General features: G+C 43.5%; 1 protein-coding gene and 1 pseudogene across 4 annotated transcripts in view; one reads left to right on the top strand and one right to left on the bottom strand.

Annotated features, from left to right (window-relative positions):
- ABCB4 (ATP binding cassette subfamily B member 4) overlaps nucleotides 1-18,514 on the bottom strand; it is a 65,480-nt gene that overhangs the window by 12,790 nt on the left and 34,176 nt on the right. For all 4 annotated transcript variants that reach the window (XM_045089760.1, XM_045089759.1, XM_004739653.3 and 1 more), the window contains 7 exons: nucleotides 16,239-16,400; nucleotides 11,167-11,343; nucleotides 8,485-8,631; nucleotides 6,728-6,832; nucleotides 4,802-4,879; nucleotides 3,624-3,707; nucleotides 2,245-2,448 (listed from right to left, as the gene is read on the bottom strand). In XM_045089760.1, the coding sequence (XP_044945695.1) occupies nucleotides 2,245-2,448; nucleotides 3,624-3,707; nucleotides 4,802-4,879; nucleotides 6,728-6,832; nucleotides 8,485-8,631; nucleotides 11,167-11,343; nucleotides 16,239-16,400 (957 nt within the window). The remainder of the gene's footprint in view (nucleotides 1-2,244; nucleotides 2,449-3,623; nucleotides 3,708-4,801; nucleotides 4,880-6,727; nucleotides 6,833-8,484; nucleotides 8,632-11,166; nucleotides 11,344-16,238; nucleotides 16,401-18,514) is intronic.
- LOC123387132 lies at nucleotides 1,068-1,182 on the top strand (annotated as a pseudogene).

The raw sequence follows: 18,514 nt of genomic DNA on the forward strand, positions 1-18,514 counted from the left end.
TTTTTCCTCAGCTTTAAGACTTTATACCTCAGTTCTCAGCGTCTGTCACAAGATGAAGGCGAGGTATTTGCTACTTCAGGCTGAACAACCTTCTCTCTTCAGTCAGAAATGAAGAACCCAATGGCAACAAGAGCCAGCCTGGAGCACATTAGTGAGTTTCTAGTCTCTGCTTCATGGACGGGCTCCCACTTGGTCTCACACAACCCTGTGAGATCAGTATTCTCCTCTTGCTGCAGCTGAAGGAACTGAGAAGTCAAAGGACTTGCCTCAGCAGCTTCTAATTTATTAACCCTAGAGTTAATAAGTAGAGGCAAGGATTCCTTATCAGGCTATCTGATGCCCAGCATGTGTTCTTAACCCATTATGCGTTTCTGCTTCCCCATCTTTGTAACGTATACAGGGGGAAGCTAGTTGTTAATGACTTCACATTCAACTCCAGATTTTCTGGTTCTGGATTAATTGCTCGGAGGCCTCGTCCTGGTTGGGCAGGGCTGTCATCTCAGTTGACGCAGGGCCTGAATCCAGGAGGGTTAAATGCAGACACTCCCTATCTCCTTACCAGCCAAGGAGTGAACACCTTCATTACCAAGCCCTTTATGAAAAATGAAAATGGGAACGTATCCCAGACCCTGATGTACTTTAACCATGATTTATCTGCACCCAGGTTAATAAGAGCTTTTTCTTTTGAAAACACAAAAAACATAGGACAGTGATGCGGGTGGGGAGAATTCCAGGACCTTCTTTCTAACCCTCATTCTGTGTTACATCAAGAGCTGACTTAGTAAACAAAATTGAATTATGATTGACTGCTAACCATTGACATCTAAAATGTCCAATCTCTCACACTGTATTTAAAAAAAAAGCTTGTTAGATTTAAGTGGCTATTAAAAATAATTTTGTTCCCTCGGCGTTATTCTCAGATTCCTAGAATGAGGGTATTAGCTGGAAGGAACACGGAACATGAGCCCATAGTTTCCCACTTCGTTCAAGTGTGAAGGGAGGACCAGAGAAGTTGGAGATCTTCAGTATCCCGTGCCGTGACTAGCAAGACCAAGACTAAAAATCCAGTCTACGGCCATACCACCCTGAACGCGCCCGATCTCGTCTGATCTCGGAAGCTAAGCAGGGTCGGGCCTGGTTAGTACTTGGATGGAAGACTAAAAATCCAAGGGGCTATGTCCCATTTGCCACAAGCTCATTTCTAACTGCCTTACTCCTGCCAAAATTCTGATACGTTTCAGGGTTATTAGCCATTTTTAATAGCGTTAAGACTGTTATCTTAACTAGAGTCATATAACTGATTTAAGCTACTGGCCATTCTCCCTTCTGAAAAAGGTGGTTGCCTTGAGGTGCAAAAGGGCTTTGTCCCGTGGGGTGCTGCAGAAACTGTCACAATTTTAACAGTGTCTGCTTTGTCTCCTCACGTGTCAATAAAAGATAATGCTGACACAAGTAAGTAAAAATACTCTGGGCTGTAGTTTAAATATTTAAATGCATGTACACATAAATAAAATGTTTCTTTCTAGATTTAAATACATTTCAACACATATGAAGAGACTACAGAGTAAAGAGCTTTGAAGTTAAGCCAGAATTTGAATCCCAGCCATGCCTTGACCCAGTTTCTCAAGTTCCCCATTTATAACAATAGTAGTTGCCTCATGGGATTACTGACAGTGTAATGAGTCGGATCATGTATTTAACACCAGAGTGGGCACAAACCAAACACAAGTGTTTGCCCAAATGGCACAATGGTGGTTCTGTTGGAACCACCAAAAGAAGCATTTACTGCCATCTGGGGGCTACCTACCTTAACAGTACCCATCACAACCAAGAAAGAAAGAATGATCCCCCAAGGACCAGCAGTTAAACAATTCACTTACAGTCTCTGCCCTAAGGACTCCTTGTGTAACATAGGGGTGACATTCATCTCAACAATGAGACTGTGTTATTAAATCAAAGGGAAAAGGGACTTCGGATATTCAGGAATATATATCGGATATTCAGGTTCATATAAAAACCACACATAAAGTGCTTTTTGACAGGCATAGAGACTTCAATTAATTATCCCATCATCAAGTTACAGGTATTATTATTACAGTAAATATCCTGTGCTGCGGTGACTGTTATCAGGTGTAGGGAGAACATTCAGTTAACCCAATCATGCATTTTGGACTAAATCAAGTACACCACTAAAACACACGTCTAAAAGCACTACTTATACTCACTGAAGCTTATGCGACCCACCTTTCCAGCAGTCTCCAGTTCTTTTTTATCTCTTTTGGCATTCCCAGCCAACATTTTCATTTCAACAATTCCTGATACAGCAATGATGGGAACAACTGCTAACAGCAAGAGGGTCAGTTGCCAACCATAGATAAAGGATATGATGATACCGGTTCCGAGGTTAGCTGTGTTCTGTGCGACTAACGCCAACCTCATCCCCGTGGCCTGCAAGAACAAACACAGACCGAGCTGTGTTGTAAGTCGTAAAGCTGCCATCTGAAGCTTCCCGGTCCGAAGGGGAGAGGGCTGCGGGCCTGGCTTATGTTGGCTCCCTTTCCTTGCCGTCAACCCAACACCCCGGTGTCTGGCTCATGAGGCCCTGCAGGTTTTTCTCTGCTCGTGCCCGGTGGTTCTCATTCCTGACCTGCGCACACCAATTCTGCCGGACAAAACCAGGCCAGGGGCTTGGGTTTTGGGAGAGGACGTTGGGGCACAAAGGCAACATTTAAAGAGAAAACCAACCCTAGTATACTCTTTGCTGCACATGTATAAGGGGGAAATTGACCCCCCCCCCGAAGAGACCATCTGCTATGAAATGGATCTGTCCTAAGAGACCGTCTGCCACCAACCATACATGGATCTGAACTACTGTTCGTAGGGCTCAGAAAAGGAGGGGGGCCGGTGCACTGGACACTGCCTTCTATCTCTGGCTTTGGGGGAAGTGGCAGTCCCCAGAGACGGTAATCTGTGGAGATTTGGGCAAATGACCCAAATTAGCCAGTCTTAGTTTTAAGGGAAGGTGTGGTTTGGTGGTTGAGGTATGGGTAGGGGCGGTCTCACTGGACCATTCTGTTTGCAGCCAGCAGCCATCCTGGGGCCCTGAGGGAAGGAGTGTTAGGGTGAGGCCACCTCTGAGGACTAAAAGCTCAGAGCCACAACCACAGGGAACCTGTGTCCTTCATGACATTTTTGAGTCAACGAATCAATCAACCCTGAAGTCCAACCTTCCTCTTTATTGTTCAGGTCAGTTTGAGTTCTGTGATTTCTGGCTGAAAGCTGCTGCACTGAAGCAGCTATGCCGTATGTTCATTCAAAACCGCGTTCAAAGGGCACCAGGGTGGCTCAGTTGGTTAAAGCATCCAACTCTTGATTTCAGCTCGGGTCACGATCTCAGAGTTGTGGGATCAAACCCCCCATGGCTGGAGGGCTCAGAGCTCAGCAGGGAGTCTTCCTGTCCCTCTCCCTCTGCTCCACGCACCTCCCTGCCTCACCCCCCCACCTCCCCCAGGGCTTACTCAGTCTTTCAAATGGATAAATAAAATCTTAAAAACAACAACAACAACAAAAACCCACAATAAAAAGGAAAAAAAAAAAAAAGGAATAGCATGAAGTCTACATACTCCTTGGACCTGGGAGGCGTCCGTTGCAAGTCTGGTAGAGAGTGCACCAGTACTGTTTTTATGATCATCAAACCAGCTCATGTCCTGTGGCACAAACACACCTTTACATGAGTTCAAAATTAAAACAAGCAGAGTAAAGTAGATGAAACCTCCACAACCTTTAGTGCTGGAGATATCCACACCTAACTTGGCCCTGGAGTTAGGGGAGAAGTGACATTCAGTGCAGATCCCCAATCCCTGCCGTGCGCAGGCACACTTGGGTTGTGCTCAACCCAGTTCTTGAAAGTTCTACACATGAGAAGATCAGCCCTGGTTTCTCACCATGTGTAGTTGCTTTTTTAAACAAGAATTGAAAAGATGTTTGTTAAAAATGATTTTAACTATAGGCTACTCATCCATGCATCTTTTAATTTCATAGAAAATAATTTTCCCTACATAGCAACACTTAAAAGACACTGGAAAATAGTTTGTAAACTCAGACATGTCCCAAATAGGATACCTGCTATGGGCTCTTTTATAGAGCAGGAATATAATCAAATCCTGCCAAGTGTATGGGTAATGTTCTGGGCCTCTCTTAAGGCCTCTCTATAAAAACAGAGAATTGAAATTTGCACATTTCCCTCCAGTCCTGCACCAGACTGTGGACTTCTTGAAAGGGTAGATAATGCACCTTATCGTCGCAGCTACTAGTACACTGGTACAGAGTTGGTAAGGACTGAGTGAACTAACAGGTGAATTAACACAAAAACAGAGCCCAAATAAGACAAAACCAAAACTCAGTTACCAACATTTGGGGAAATGATTAGCAGAATCAATCATGAATATTACCACCTTTTCCTTTGTTAAAAGATACCTTGGAGTCTCAAATGCCTTGCGAGGGCCTGCAGAGAATCCAGAGAAGAACCACAGGTCCTTGAAAAGACGGTATCCATGTGGATAGAAATAGTGGCAAAATAAGCCCAAAAAGCCACCTAAATTAAGCCCACTCCACTGAGATCCCTGAGAAGACTTGGGACATTCCAAGCCCAGGATGGTGTGCAGGGCTCCCCGCCAGTCCCTGCAGGAACGCATGGGTGGGGCGGGCAGGCGCAGACGTGAACTACAGCACACTCCAAACAGAAATGGGCTTTGAGCTCAAGAAATCCAAACAGAGGGCGTCCTCCAGCACACACACCTACCTGTCTTAGCATTGCTCTAAACGCCAACGACCGAAGCCTGGTGGTAAGGATCTCGCCAGCTTTCCCAAATGTGAAGCCCTGGTTGAGATAAAAACAAATAGACAAAAAAAAACCTATTGTCCTTTTGGATCATCAGGATTCTGACCCAAGTAGGTACATTCACATTGATTTTTATGTGACTTACATATTAATCCACCATTCAGGTAACACAAGTCTATGACCAAACACTAATTCGAAGTCTCAACTTCAAATCTAGGTGCTACGCAATCGTGAGCATGCAGAAAGAAGCCTGACGCCAGAAGCCTTACAAAGGTCCAGCTCTGGCTTTTGAAACATTCTAAGTCTATTTCCTTTTCCAGACTTTAAGGACAGCATCTCAGTAAGGACAATACCATGTATAATTATAACCCTGTGTTGCTGATACTTCAGATGGTTGGAAACAGGAACATAACACTGTCCAGGAATACATTCTGGCTCCTGTAGGGGAGAATGGAGGGCAGAGGGAAGGAGGAGGTCCGTAGGATCAAGCTCCAAATGAAGGGAGTTTGCTGGTTCTCTGTCAAGGCTCCACCTACTCTCAGACTGGGGAACAATTAGGCTATTCTTCCTCAGCAGGCATCCCTGCCAGAAAATGTCCCTCTTTCTAAGTTATACCATTGTTCCAACTGAAGAGAAGCCCGGATGTCTCCAGCTGGGCCTGCTTCCAGGGCCGCTGGGATAGGTCGGAGCCTACAGGCACACAGAGTATCGGTGGGCTGTGGGTGTGGGGTGCTGGGGGGAGGGCACATCGGGAGTCTTTAGGAATCCAGGAGGATGGTGCTCAGGGCCTGGGGAGGCATCAGCCCCAAGTGTCTAAGACTGGCTTGACGACTCTGGTCTCCTCCTCCCTTGGCTGGCACATCGCTCAAGGCCAGTGTGGGCACAGCAGTTCTGTGCACCATCCCACTGGTGTCCCAGGCTCCAAAACTCGTTTATAAATCCAGTTCCACTCCCCAAATACACCCAGGCCTGGGCTGGACTGGAGAACGGAGCTGTGACTAGTACGGCAACGATTTCTGGAGACAATGTTTGTCTTGCTTTTGCCATCCATTCAACGATGACAGAAGGCAAGTGCCCTGGATGGGACTAGGAAAGCTCATTTTGCTGACTTAATGGCCTGAGTTAGAAAGGTCCGTGTGGTGCTGAGATACAGTCAGAAGAAATGGACTACGAGGCTAGGTGGAAGAGGACAAACAGAACGAGGTGGACAAGTTCACTGTGGCTGGGGCCACAGTGTCTAAATGCATAGGACACACGTTCTTTCAGAGTTCATCCATCAGGGAGGAAGAGATCAGAGAAATTACTTCATGTTGAGTCACAACAGAAGAGCGAATACTGTTGTACTGACTTTTCCCCCCAGGTTTATATTGAATTTATCTGGCACTTCCATCCTCTTATGAATTCAAGTCTCTTTTTCCCTTTGTAACGAATGTTTGCTGGGGACAAACCTGGAACATTACAGAAGTTAGCACACGGGGGAGTCAGGATTCCCTCTGCTTCAGACACTGCTCTCTGGAAGAGCCTCGCGGACTGCATCTTTTTAAAGCTTTTTTTTTTTTCATTTATTTGTCCGGAAGAGAGAGAGTACAAGCAGTGGGAGCGGCAGGCAGAGGGAGAAGGCGGCTCCCTAGTGAGCAAGGAGCCCCACGTGGGACTCGATCAGAGGACCCTGAGATCATGACCTGAGCCGAAGGCAGACGCTCCACCAACTCAGCCACCCAGGAGTCCCTGCAATTCATTTCGATCTAAGAATTGGAAGCTCCATTAGGGTTTGGTGAACTGGTAATTAATGTGTAGTGATAAGGAATGCAAATCTAGCTAACAGATAAATTTATATTCTCTAATGGAATGTAGACTTGCTGAGCAGATGGAATCACAGGTACCTACCTGAAGGAAGAAAGTGAAAAAGGAAATAATTCCCAGACCTAAAAAAAGCAATGAGAACATGTTGCATTTCTGCTGCTTCACGTCATCATCCCCTGGTCCAAAAACCTACAAAAGAACATTTAAAAATGCCTACTTGGATTACATGATCCTCTTCACTCTTCCCATAAATAATGGCTTGAACGTCACAATTGAAACACTAGGCTTTGAACATATGGGGGAGGGGTGTTTAGTGCCAAATATCTATAACAAAAAATTTACCTTTATGACCATTTTTCAGAATCCAGTGCAGTGGCATGAAGCTCACTGACGGTATGATGCCATCTTCACCAGCTCCCGCATCCAGAACTTCTGCGGCACGCCACACTGAAACTCTGCACCCCATCAACAGTCTCTCTCCCCATCCCCACTCCCCAGCCTGCTGAGAACCACTCTCCTTCTTGTGGCCAATTTGAGGAGCGCGTGGTTATTAACGTGGGCTGAGGCACCGTGGGTGGAGCGTGCGTGCTTGCACATTTTGGCATCTGTTCCTCTCCCCCAGCACTCACTGTTCCCGCCACCCCAGCTCCTTCTCAATAGGTCCCAGCCCTGCTCCCAACCCAGCAACCCGAGAAACAGTATCTCCAGCCCCAGCTCCCCTGTTGCCAGGTCCTGCCTAACACCTGCTATCCCGTGACACGTTCAGTGTTTGTTTCCTGTGTGTGCCATGTCTAGGCGGCAGAAAGTAACTGCTTTGAGGGCTCGTCTTGCTTTACTCTCTGCCTGATTTCCAGTGCCCGGAGCAGCATCTGGCACACAGGAGAGGCTCCCACATATCAATACAGTCCATACAGGTCCTGAATAGCAAGGGAGCCATTAGAAAGCCATGCTTTCTAATTTAAAAATATTTGGAGGGTCCTTGGTAATTTGTTAACTTTTTGGCTGGTGCTCTTACTTGTAGACCAATGTCTAATGCAAGTACAATAAACTTGTAACGACGATGAAGAGTAATTCACCTGAACAAGAAAGTCTCTCCCATGATGTCAGAGATTGACTAAGACCACACAATATAAATGGTGGGTTTGAGAGAGCCTTAGCTATTTCTGGAAAGTTCCTACAATTATCCCCCACCGAAGTTAATAATTGGATAAATCTTCTGGGTCTCAGACTCCCCAGGCCTTGGAAGGATTATTCCAACAGTGATGAGTTGCTATTGCTTCTTGAAAGCTCACGTCGGAGCAGACGCTCCTCAGCGCTTCACCTTAGAGTGATCTGTGCCATCTCCTTCCAGCCTCAACCTGATTATTTTAGAGAAGAAGGAACTGAGGCCCAAGGAGGGACAGCATCTAGCCCAAGTTTGCACAGCTGGGAAGTGGCAAGCCGGCCAGTCCTGAGCATCTGGCCTCTCAGAGGCTGTGACTAGAGCCTGTCCTTCCTTCACGCCCCTATCCCCTAGCCATGCGGTGAGGGTGAGCACACATCTCCCCTCCAGGGGCAGGCAGAGGAGGACTGCCTGACCTCAGTTTCACCCCAGTGCAGACACACAATTCAATGCCTCCAACGGTTTTTTTTTTTTCTTTAACTTACCATATCATTAATACTCTCACTTGGCATGAGTCGAAAGGCTACTTTTTCTTTTGCCTCATGGCTTTCCTCAAAAGGGAATTAAAAACGTGGGCGTACTTTAATTTGAGGCTGCTTTACTCCAAAATGAACCCAGGCGTGATGTGAGCATGAGAACGGATTCAATTCAAGCTCCTGAGGGATGTTTGCAAACTTACCGCTATCATTTCTGAGAATATGATGGAAAACGCTGGCTGCAGGGCCCCGTTGGCAATGGCGCACACTGTGCCGACAACAAAGTACGGCCATTCCGTCTTATTCAATTTCAAGACCTTCAGAAAAGATACGGGCGGCACGTTTTCATCCTAGAGCACACACACACACACACACAAATATAGACAGGTCAGGACCAGCCGGTAATGACACAACAGTCAGCGGAGTACGTAGACAAGGACAGCACTGCCCTCGAGGAACTTGCAGATGAGGCGCAGAGATGACCCGTCCACATGCAACCATTGAAGAGTGAGACTGTTTAATAAATCCCAACAGTGGCCAGTGATTACACGGCATAAGCTGGGGAGGAGTTGTTCACCCAAGAAGCGGTCTCCATAGTTTCATCAGCCCATCTCCGTTCCAGCCTCAGCAGAGGGAGACGAGGCAAGACCCAGGCACGAAACGCTCTGGTGTTCAAGTCCCAACTCCACTCAGGGGTGATGGTGGGGTCAAATGAGACAATACCCATGAGCAGATGGATAAAGATCCCCACAAATGTAGGATACCATTAGTAACCCGAGAACACAGGCCTGGTCTCCTCACCCCCAGAACCCTGTCCGGTGCTGCCTTTTTCTGGGACAGGGTCCTAACTGATAAAACCAAATCAATTATCCCATTCCCTTTTATCACTGGTCCTTGGCAGGCTTCTCCTGTTTCAAAGCTTAGCTTGTTTTGTGATTTTTTTTCTTATGTATTTATATGCCTCTTTTTCTAATATAGGAGTTCTGATTTTCAAGGTGAAGACTGTACATTTTCATATCCATAGAGATTATCCCAATACCTGGCACACACCAGAGTCTCAGCAAATGTCAAACTCCATGTCTGCTCAAACAGGAAGGATTTAGGTCACATAAGCTACCTCTATAGTCAGAATATTCTCCTTTAGAATTAAACTAGATGCAGAAGGTGCCTATGGAATCCCAGAGCTTTATGGTCATTTACAGAGACCACGTTTGGTCTCTAGGACACAGAGAACATAGTGGTAGGTTCTTTTCAGCTTTCTTTTTTCAAGTCACCAATTTTCTTTGTATTTTCTCATCTTTTCTTGGTATTTTCCTTGTATTTTCTTTTCTTTGTATTTTCTTTTTTCTTTCTCTTATATCTTTTCTTTCATTTCACTTCTTTTATTTCTTCTCTCTCATTTTATTTTCTTCCCCAGTTATCATTATCTTTAAGTCCTGGTCTCCAACCGGATAAATGAGCCTTTTCCCCAGACTACTCTTTTCAACACACAAAAACAGGTCTCCCCAGATTCCTTTCATCACACTTAATTCCTCTCTCCCCTTGGGCACACTGTCGAACCCTCTCTGATTGTACTTGGGACAATCTTGTTGATTGTGGCATGTCCTGCCTCCCCCTCTTTGTGCAATTCTTCAAGAGAAGAGAAGTGGTCCTCCAAAATGCCAGAATCTCAAGACTTAGCAGCATAGCTCTGAAGATAAATGAGAAGACAAAAGGTGGACACCTCCATAGCCAAAGGGGGAGTGTAGGTGGGAATTGTTTATCTTCCTTAAGATAAAGCAACTTCACTTGATAGTGCAATTGTTACTTTTCTTTCCATAAATATACCAAGATGAAGACCTTTAAAAGAGCCCTTGTAATCTCTGCAGTAAATACTGTGGGCAGAGAAAAACAGAGCAGTGAACTCTCAGTAGGATGAGTTTCTTCGGGCCAACACGGGAATAAAAATAAACCACCTTTATCAAATAACATCCAAGTGTATTTTCAAACAATTTCTTGAAATAAGAAAATACATTTTCTTAGAATGGATTCCCCCTTACAATGATAAAAGTTCCAGTTAACTTGAATTAATATCACAAGTCTTCAGGTGGGAAGAGTTAAAGAACACAGAATTTGGCTATTTCTCGACATTCTGTCCCTTTCCTTAGTAAGATAATTCCAATCTAATTTAGGGTAGCAATGCATACAGTAAAAAGATTAAATTTTTTACCCTCCCTTGTAGCTAGGTATGGCCATGGGATTAAGTTATGGCCAAGGACATGTAAGTAAAGTATGTCTGGAACTTCTGGAAAATCTCTTTGTTTCTTCCTGCTGTTTGGACTATGGCTGTTATGGCTGGAGCTTCAGAAACCCTTTTAGATCCTTGAGGACGAAGGTCACACGCAAGCATAGTGAAGATAAGAATGAGAGGAGCATGAATCCAAGGGAACTGCGGGGACACCACCACACTAGCCTTGGGTTTCTTACCACTGAGGCTTTCTTAGGTGAAAGAAATGAAAACTCTTCATTTGTTTGAAATGATGTTATTCTGGCTTTTCAGCATAGACCATCAGAGGTAATCGTTCCTAACAGAATGCAGATATCAGGGCCTTTCACTGGAGCTTTATCTCTGGATCTCAAAGATGAATGGAATATCTACGTTTAAGCATCTAATCACAAAGACTACTTTTATCAATATATCCCCCCAAAACAGGAAATCCACTTTTAATTGAAATTGATTTTAATTCATTGCCAAATGCATTTAAAAGTTCAAATTTCCTTTTTTCCAGGAAGGAAAAGTAGATTCAGAGTAGGAATCAATCGTCTGTGCCTGCAATATACCAGCAAAGGTAGGGATTTTAACAGTAGAACTCTACCACAAAAGATTTAAGTGAAAAACAACTTACAAGTTCTTTGGCTTCCACTTCAAGGCCGTTCTGATACTTCCGTGAATTTCTAAGGCTTTTATGAGTAGAATTCCTAAATAGGCGAGATTTCCAGCCATTAGGGGCCATATCTGCGGCAGCCTTTTCATTATTTAGTTCAAGGTCAAATTCTCCTGATTGGACCTGGTTTCCTGACGTCTGAAAAGAAAATGTTAAGTTGTATACTTGTGTGTGTCTTCAGATGGATATGACGTCAAATTTAGACCCATAAAGCCATACTGAATATTACATGTGCCACGACTTGTCCATTTCCTAACAGCTTCTCAATCAAGACTAGCTCTAAGACCGTCAAGAAGTGTTTCAACACAGAGAAGTTGTGTTAAAAGGACACAAAAGCTAAATCTCATTTGAACAATATAAAAACTGGAGAATAAAAGTATTTCCTAAAAATTAAAAGGCAAGTTTTCCATCATCCAGCAGGTACACAGGAATTTTTTCTGCACTCAAGAATGCGGGAACAATTCATGACCACCACCAGCAGGAAGAAGAATAGAACTATTCCCGAGTGTAATTTTTAAAGCTACAAACAAGGAAAAAGCTGGTCACTCCCCATGGGAGGCAATTAAACTGCTTTCCCTGACTGGCTGAGTACATTCATCTTTTTCCTTCTATCCCTGCTCAGACTCATCTCACCCCAGGTGACCCCACCTGCAGACTAAGCTTCAGTGGGATCAATTCTCTCCTTAAAGGGGGCAGGGGCAGGGAAAATTTCCAACTTCCAGCTCAATGGCTGGTGAGGAACATCAAGCCAACCTTGCTGACGGCTAACTTTGAGTCTAAAACTCTTAATGGTTTATCCAGAACCCGAGTTACTGTAGTGATGTCATGTTCTTGCTCCTTTTCTTCAGGTCCTGTCCCCCAACCCATGCCTATGATGAATGCCTCACGGCACCTACAGCAGCCTCTCGAGAGCTCTGCGTATTATCCCATTCTAGCATTCCAGCTGTGCTTTTGATATCCGACAGAACATCACCCACGTGCCTTGAACTGCAGGACAGTGACGCGTTCTGCGGTTCTGCAGGGTGGACTTCCTTACTTGCTTATAATTGGAGCTGTTTTCCACCATCTCCCAACCCAAACCAACCTAAAGCCCTAGTCTTCTGATTGCTGCATCCACCCTTCCATCCACTCCCACACTGTTACCAGATTTATTTTCCTAAAGAGCAGCTGTGCTCAAATCACATCCCAGCTCAAAACATCTTCCACAGGTCCTCATTGTACGCTCATGCCTGGCCCCCTCAAATTCTAGTTCATGGCAAGTCAAACTGGACCACCTCTTGTGAATGCCTCTTCTTTTCCTTCTTTTGTTATCTTCTCTATGCTCTCAAAGGGTCCATCAAAATGAACAGTTCTACCAATAAGCCCACTCTGATTTTAGCCTTCTGTAACTAAATGAAGAATCCCTCTCTCTCTCCCTTAATAGTTTTTTCTGTGCCTTACCTGAAGCCCTCATTTGGTGGGTGCTGAGTTCACTGAGCTCCAAAGTCAAAATGGCCACTTTAACCAGGTGATGAAATGTATTTATTTAAAACCAATAGCCCTTTTTTCTTACACCTGAATATACCTCAGCTGGCTCAAATATTTAATTATGAAAAGTAAAACAATAAATGTTGAAAGAAAATATGGGTGAATAGCCTTTCTAAAAACAACTCCAAATCCTGAACATATGAAGGGGGAAAAAAAAAGATAATATAATTACATATGATTTTAAAGTTTTTGCTTTTCTTTCTTTCTTTCTATTTTTTTCTTCTTCTTCTTCTTTTTTTTTTTTTTTTAAATTTATTTGATAGACAAGTAGGCAGAGAGGCACACAGAGAGAAAAAGGAAGGGAAGCAGGCTCCCTGTTGAACAGAGAGCCCGATGCAGGGCTCCATCCCAGGACCCTAGGATCATGACCTGAGCCGAAGGCAGAGGCTTTCACCCACTGAGCCACCCAGGCGCCCCTCTTCCTATTGCTTTTAATGGTAGCCAAACAAACTACAAAGCAAAATTAAAAGAACAAAGCAGGGGCACACAGGTGGCTCAGTCAGTTAAGCATCCTACTCTTGATTTCTGCTCAGGTCACAATCTCAGGGTAGTGGGATAAAGTCTGTGACATGTTCTGTGCTCAGGGAGGAATCTGCCTGAGAGTCTCTCTCCCTGTGCCACTTACCCTCCTCACATGCACGTACGTGTACATGTGCTCACATGCGTACTTTTTCTCTCCCCCTTCCCTCTTAAAAAAAAAAAAAAAAGGAGGAAAAATATCTCTAATACATGCAAGAGTGGATTTCCTCTTTATGCCAGGAGTTCTTATAAGTCAATATCATGAGCGACCCAACAGAAAAATGGCCTAAAATAGGAAAAGATGCTTTAACAGAGGAAAAAACACAAATGGCCAATGAACGTGAAAAGATAATCTCATAAATAATGAAAGAAATCTGGAAATACTGTTTAACTCTTTTAGGTTAGGAAAGATGAAAAATAAAATACCAAGTGGCCGGTAGTGCTTATCAACAAGGGTTTGAATTATAGGAGTCTCTCAAATTTCTAAGATACTCATGTTTGAGGTTTTTTTTTTTAACGCTTGGAGTTTTAAAAATAAGAATGCATTACATTTATAATCAGGGGGAAAAAATACATTTAAAAGAAACAACGAAGAGCCAAGAGTCTAGGTAATGAAAAAGCAAATGAACATTCTACTTAAAAACAAAACCGAGACAAGGTTTTTCTGACACTAGGTTGGCCCGTCTTTGGGACGAGAGGACAAAGCAGCATGTTGGTGTGAGCATTTAGTGAACACCCGGGCTCACTGAAGCTCTTTCCTCCATCTCTGCACCAGCACCAACAAATAATTGGTGAGGCAAAGTGTAAACCAGAAGTGGGAAACGTGTGAGTGTCCAGGTGGCCAAACTCATGGGGACTAAGAATCACAGACTGTCAGAGCTGGTGGCAACATGAGCGGTCATCTTGGGACATGCTCTCCTCAGTGAACCAGGAAGGACTTGCTGAAACCACTGCTTAGTTGGTGACAAGCCTCTTCTATCACAGGACACTGTTCAGTCTTCCATGGTATGTCTTTTTCTAGGAAAGAAAGGTTATTTCTTTCCTAGAAAAGAAAGGAGGACAATATAGAAACGTCAGAGCTGTCCTTATCCTCTTGGCAGCCTCGGTGGCCTCCGAACCTAAGTGCTGGTGGGAAGAGAAGGTCATTCTTTCTGGGGCACGGAAGTGGTCAGCCAGGGGAGAAAGTGGTTACCACATTTTTTTTTTTCCAGATTTTATTTATTTGACAGACAGAGATCACAAGTAGGCAGAGAGGCAGGCAGAGAGAGAGGAGGAAGCAGGCTCCCTGCCAAGCAGAGAGCCTGATGCAGGGCCCCATCCCAGGACCCTGGGATCATGACCTGAGCCGAAGGCAGAGGCTTTAACCCACTGAGCCACCCAGGCGCCCCGTGGTTACCAAATCTGACAGGCAAAACTGCAGAGCCATAGGAACCATTAACAAAATGAAAACTAAAACTGAATTAAAGGAATATTATACTTATTTTCTTAATGAGAGAAATGATGAAGACCCTGTGATGGGTAGGCCATATGGAAATAATTAGTGAAAACACAATAATTACTCCCCTCCTGCTGGAAAACCTTCTCTGGCCAATTGAAGCAAGAGTTGTAAGACTTTCCATCGTTTCATTTGGTAGTTTCACTAACCAGAGTTTCACTCTAGTTCCTAAAACAGGTAATATTGATAATTGTTGGTTTGTATTACTGTTGTACTATGCTTACTTGTGCAACTTTGCAAAATAATTAAGCTAGAAATAGTTTGTTCTATAAACATTCTTATATCAAAGCAAAAGTATATACTTCTATAAATATAACCATAACTATGATATGTATGGGTATTTTTTTTTCTTAACATTTCAGATATAGATCATCTGGATGCTAACATTTTAATGGGTACTCAGCAATCCATTATAATAACGTGTAATAAATTGCTGAAGCTGGTTAAGCATCCGACTCTTGATTTCAGCTCAGGTTATGATCAGGGTGGTGAGTTTGAGCCCTGAGCTCAGAGGAGAGGAGAGTCTGCTGGATTTTCTCTCCTTCTACCCCTCCCTTTGCACCTCTGCCCCCCTCTCGTGCTTACACATGCACTCTCTCACTCTCTCTCAAATAAATAAATATAATCTTAGAATACTTAGAGAAATACTGGAAATAAACTAAATACTCAACTTTTGCTTTGATATAAGAATGCTTATAGAAAAAATATTTCTAGCTGAATTATTTTGCAAAGTTGCACAAGTAAGCATAATACAATTGTAATAGAAGCCAACAATTATCAATATTACCTGTTTCTGGAACTAGAGTGAATGATTTTTTTATTTTTTATTTTTATTTTTTTAAGATTTTATTTATTTATTTGACAGAGAGAGATCACAAGCAGGCAGAGAGGCAGTCAGAGAGAGAGGAGGAAGCAGGCTCCCCGCTGAGCAGAGAGTCTGATGCAGGACTCGATCCCAGGACCCTGAGATCATGACCTGAGCCGAAGGCAGTGGCTTAACCCACTGAGTCACCCAGGCACCCCGTGAATGATTTTTTTTTTTTAAAAGAAGACTGCTCTATTCACTTCCTAGAGTCATGACTCCTGCTGCTGGTTTTATTAGGATCATCTAGGAAGCATTTTAAAACTCACATAGAACCTCCTCTAATCCTGGGAGATCCTGGCATCTCTGGCTCCTGCCACTTCTCCGATGGTCCCTAGTCTCACAGTGGAAAGGACCTTCTAGGTTCAACACATTCCCCAGGCAATTAAGGATCTCTGTCCTGAGAAATAAATTTGAAACATTTCTGACGCCTTCTTTCACTTTCCTCCTCCCTCACTTTTCTCTCTCTCAGGATTCTTTGGCTGATTCCAAATTCAAGGTTGAGACATACACTTTCAGTATCTTCCTGAAGCTTTCTATTTCTCAGCATGGCATTAGCGGCCTGATGTTTTGATGATACAAAGAACACCCTACTGAGAAGCAGAAAGCAAAATCCTGGGACGCACATACCTGCATGTTAACAAGCCTGAAGTACACGCCTTCCTTCTTCATCAGCTCCCTGTGGCTTCCTTGCTCCACAATGACGCCATCTTCAAACCCAGCGATGACGTCTGCGTTTCGGATGGTGGACAGCCGATGGGCTATCACGATGGTGGTCCGGCCTTCTCGGGCCTGAAAGGGAGGACGGACGCGACGCTGCAGGCTTTAGCAGGCCCCGGAGCATGCACGGCTCCTCATGTGGACGCACCTGTTAGCAGCTGATGAGAGTAGATTGCCCTGCGGGCAGGGTGCACGGGCACCCTCATCCATGGAAGGCTAAGGTGAGGCTTGAGTTCTGGACCAGAAAGGAGGCCAACCGCTCCATACAAGGATGGGGGTAATTCTGGAGGCTCACGGTAGTGTAGGCTTGCCCGAGGAAAAAAACAAGAGAAGGTCTGACCTTTCTCAGGTGTTTTCATACTTGTCTGAGGACCCTTCTTTGTTGGTTATGTCCAACACAGCCTTCTCCGGGGCACTTCTGGAGGGTTCGTTTTGGGGAACCTGATTTTAGCTGTAATTCTGATGGGCTGCATGCAAGCAATTTAGATGAAAATGTACTTGGGGAGCACATGGTTTAAATTACAGTTCAGGGACCATCTACATCACTAACTCTGCAGTGGGGTCAGTAACTTTGCTTTTTAACAAATGCCCCAGGTGAGTGTTATGCACGTGAAAATCTGCAAATCATCCCGTTAAGTGGTTCTGTGAACTCACATTTTGGCTTGGTAGGTTTATCAATGGGCTTTTAACCCTGAAATGTGCTCATCAAATTATTCATGTTATATCATTTATGAAGGTTATTCTTTTTTAAAAAAATATTTTATTTATTTATTTGACAGAGAGAGAGAGATCACAAGCAGGCAGAGGCAGGCAGAAAGAGGGGAGGAAGCAGGCTCCCTGCTGAGCAGAGAGCCCATTGAGGGGCTTGATTCCAGGACCCCGGGATCATGACCAGAGCCGAAGGCAGAGGCCTAACCCACTGAGCCACCCAGGCACCCCAAGGTTATTCTTTTTGATACTCATTAGCTCTGTTAGGCTATAGCTTCTTAAGACCACTCCTACTCTGAGGCAATAAAACCACGTGATTAGGATGGTTATTAGAGTATAGCTTAATTCACATAAGTAGTTAAAAATGCAAATTAAAAATGACAGCTGAGATTCATAATAGTCAAAAAGTGGGAACAAGCCACATGTTCATCCGTTAATCAAAGGATAAACAAAATGAGGTACATCCACGCAATAGAAGATTATTGGGCCATAAAAAAGTACGACATTCTGATACAGGCTTGACTATGGATGGACTTTGAAAACATTACACTAAATGAAAGAAATCAGTTACAGAAGGTCTGCATTGTATGATTCCATTTATATGAAATTTCCAAAATAAGCAAACCCATGGAGACAGAAAGTAGATTTAGTGGTTGTCAAGGGCTGGGGTGAGTATGGAATGGGGAGTGACCTGATAAGAGGTACTAGGTTTTCTTTGGGGATGATGAAAATCTTGTGCAATTAGTGGTGATGGTTGCAAAATTTGGTGAGTATACTAAAAATCAGTGACTTGTACATTTCAAAAGGGTGAACTTCATGGTATATGAGTTATATCTCAATTTTTTATTAACAAAGAACAGCCATGAAAATTCTGAAAAAGAAGATAAGGAGAGGGGAATACCTTCACCAGATATTACACATAAAAGACTACTTAAAATAGTAATTAAATAGAATCCAGGGGAAGCTATCAGTGAATAGGCAATTTGATCAATAAACCAAAATAGAGAGTCCAGAAATAGATATAAAACATTTAAGAATTACTGTATGATAAACAAGGCATTATCAGTCAGGAAAAGGGTAGATTGTACAATAAATGGTATGGACCAACTGTTAAATCACCTGGAAAAAAATAATGTGGTCTTTTCCCATCAGTCCTTACACTAACATTACCACCATCAACTATGTTTAAATAAGTATAAAAGAGTTAAACCATAGCAAAAAACAGAGACTAGAGCTACTATTATCTATTGGATAACATTTCTGACTGTTCAGATTTTAGTACCCAGGCCCTCAAAAATGTTCATATGTATGTGTCGATGTGGAGGTTGCATGTCTTGGTCTGTGTATGGTAAGGCATGTAGGAAATAATTTTATTATTCTAATCATATTCATGATACTAATAGTGATGAGTAAATTGCTAACAATGGCTATATTAATATTATGATAACCATAGGTTGATACTATGTCAACATTTAAAA

Source organism: Mustela putorius, unplaced genomic scaffold, assembly GCF_011764305.1.
Source record: "Mustela putorius furo isolate JIRA1106 unplaced genomic scaffold, ASM1176430v1.1 tig00003845_pilon_pilon_pilon, whole genome shotgun sequence".
Classification (NCBI taxonomy): Eukaryota; Metazoa; Chordata; class Mammalia; order Carnivora; family Mustelidae; genus Mustela; species Mustela putorius.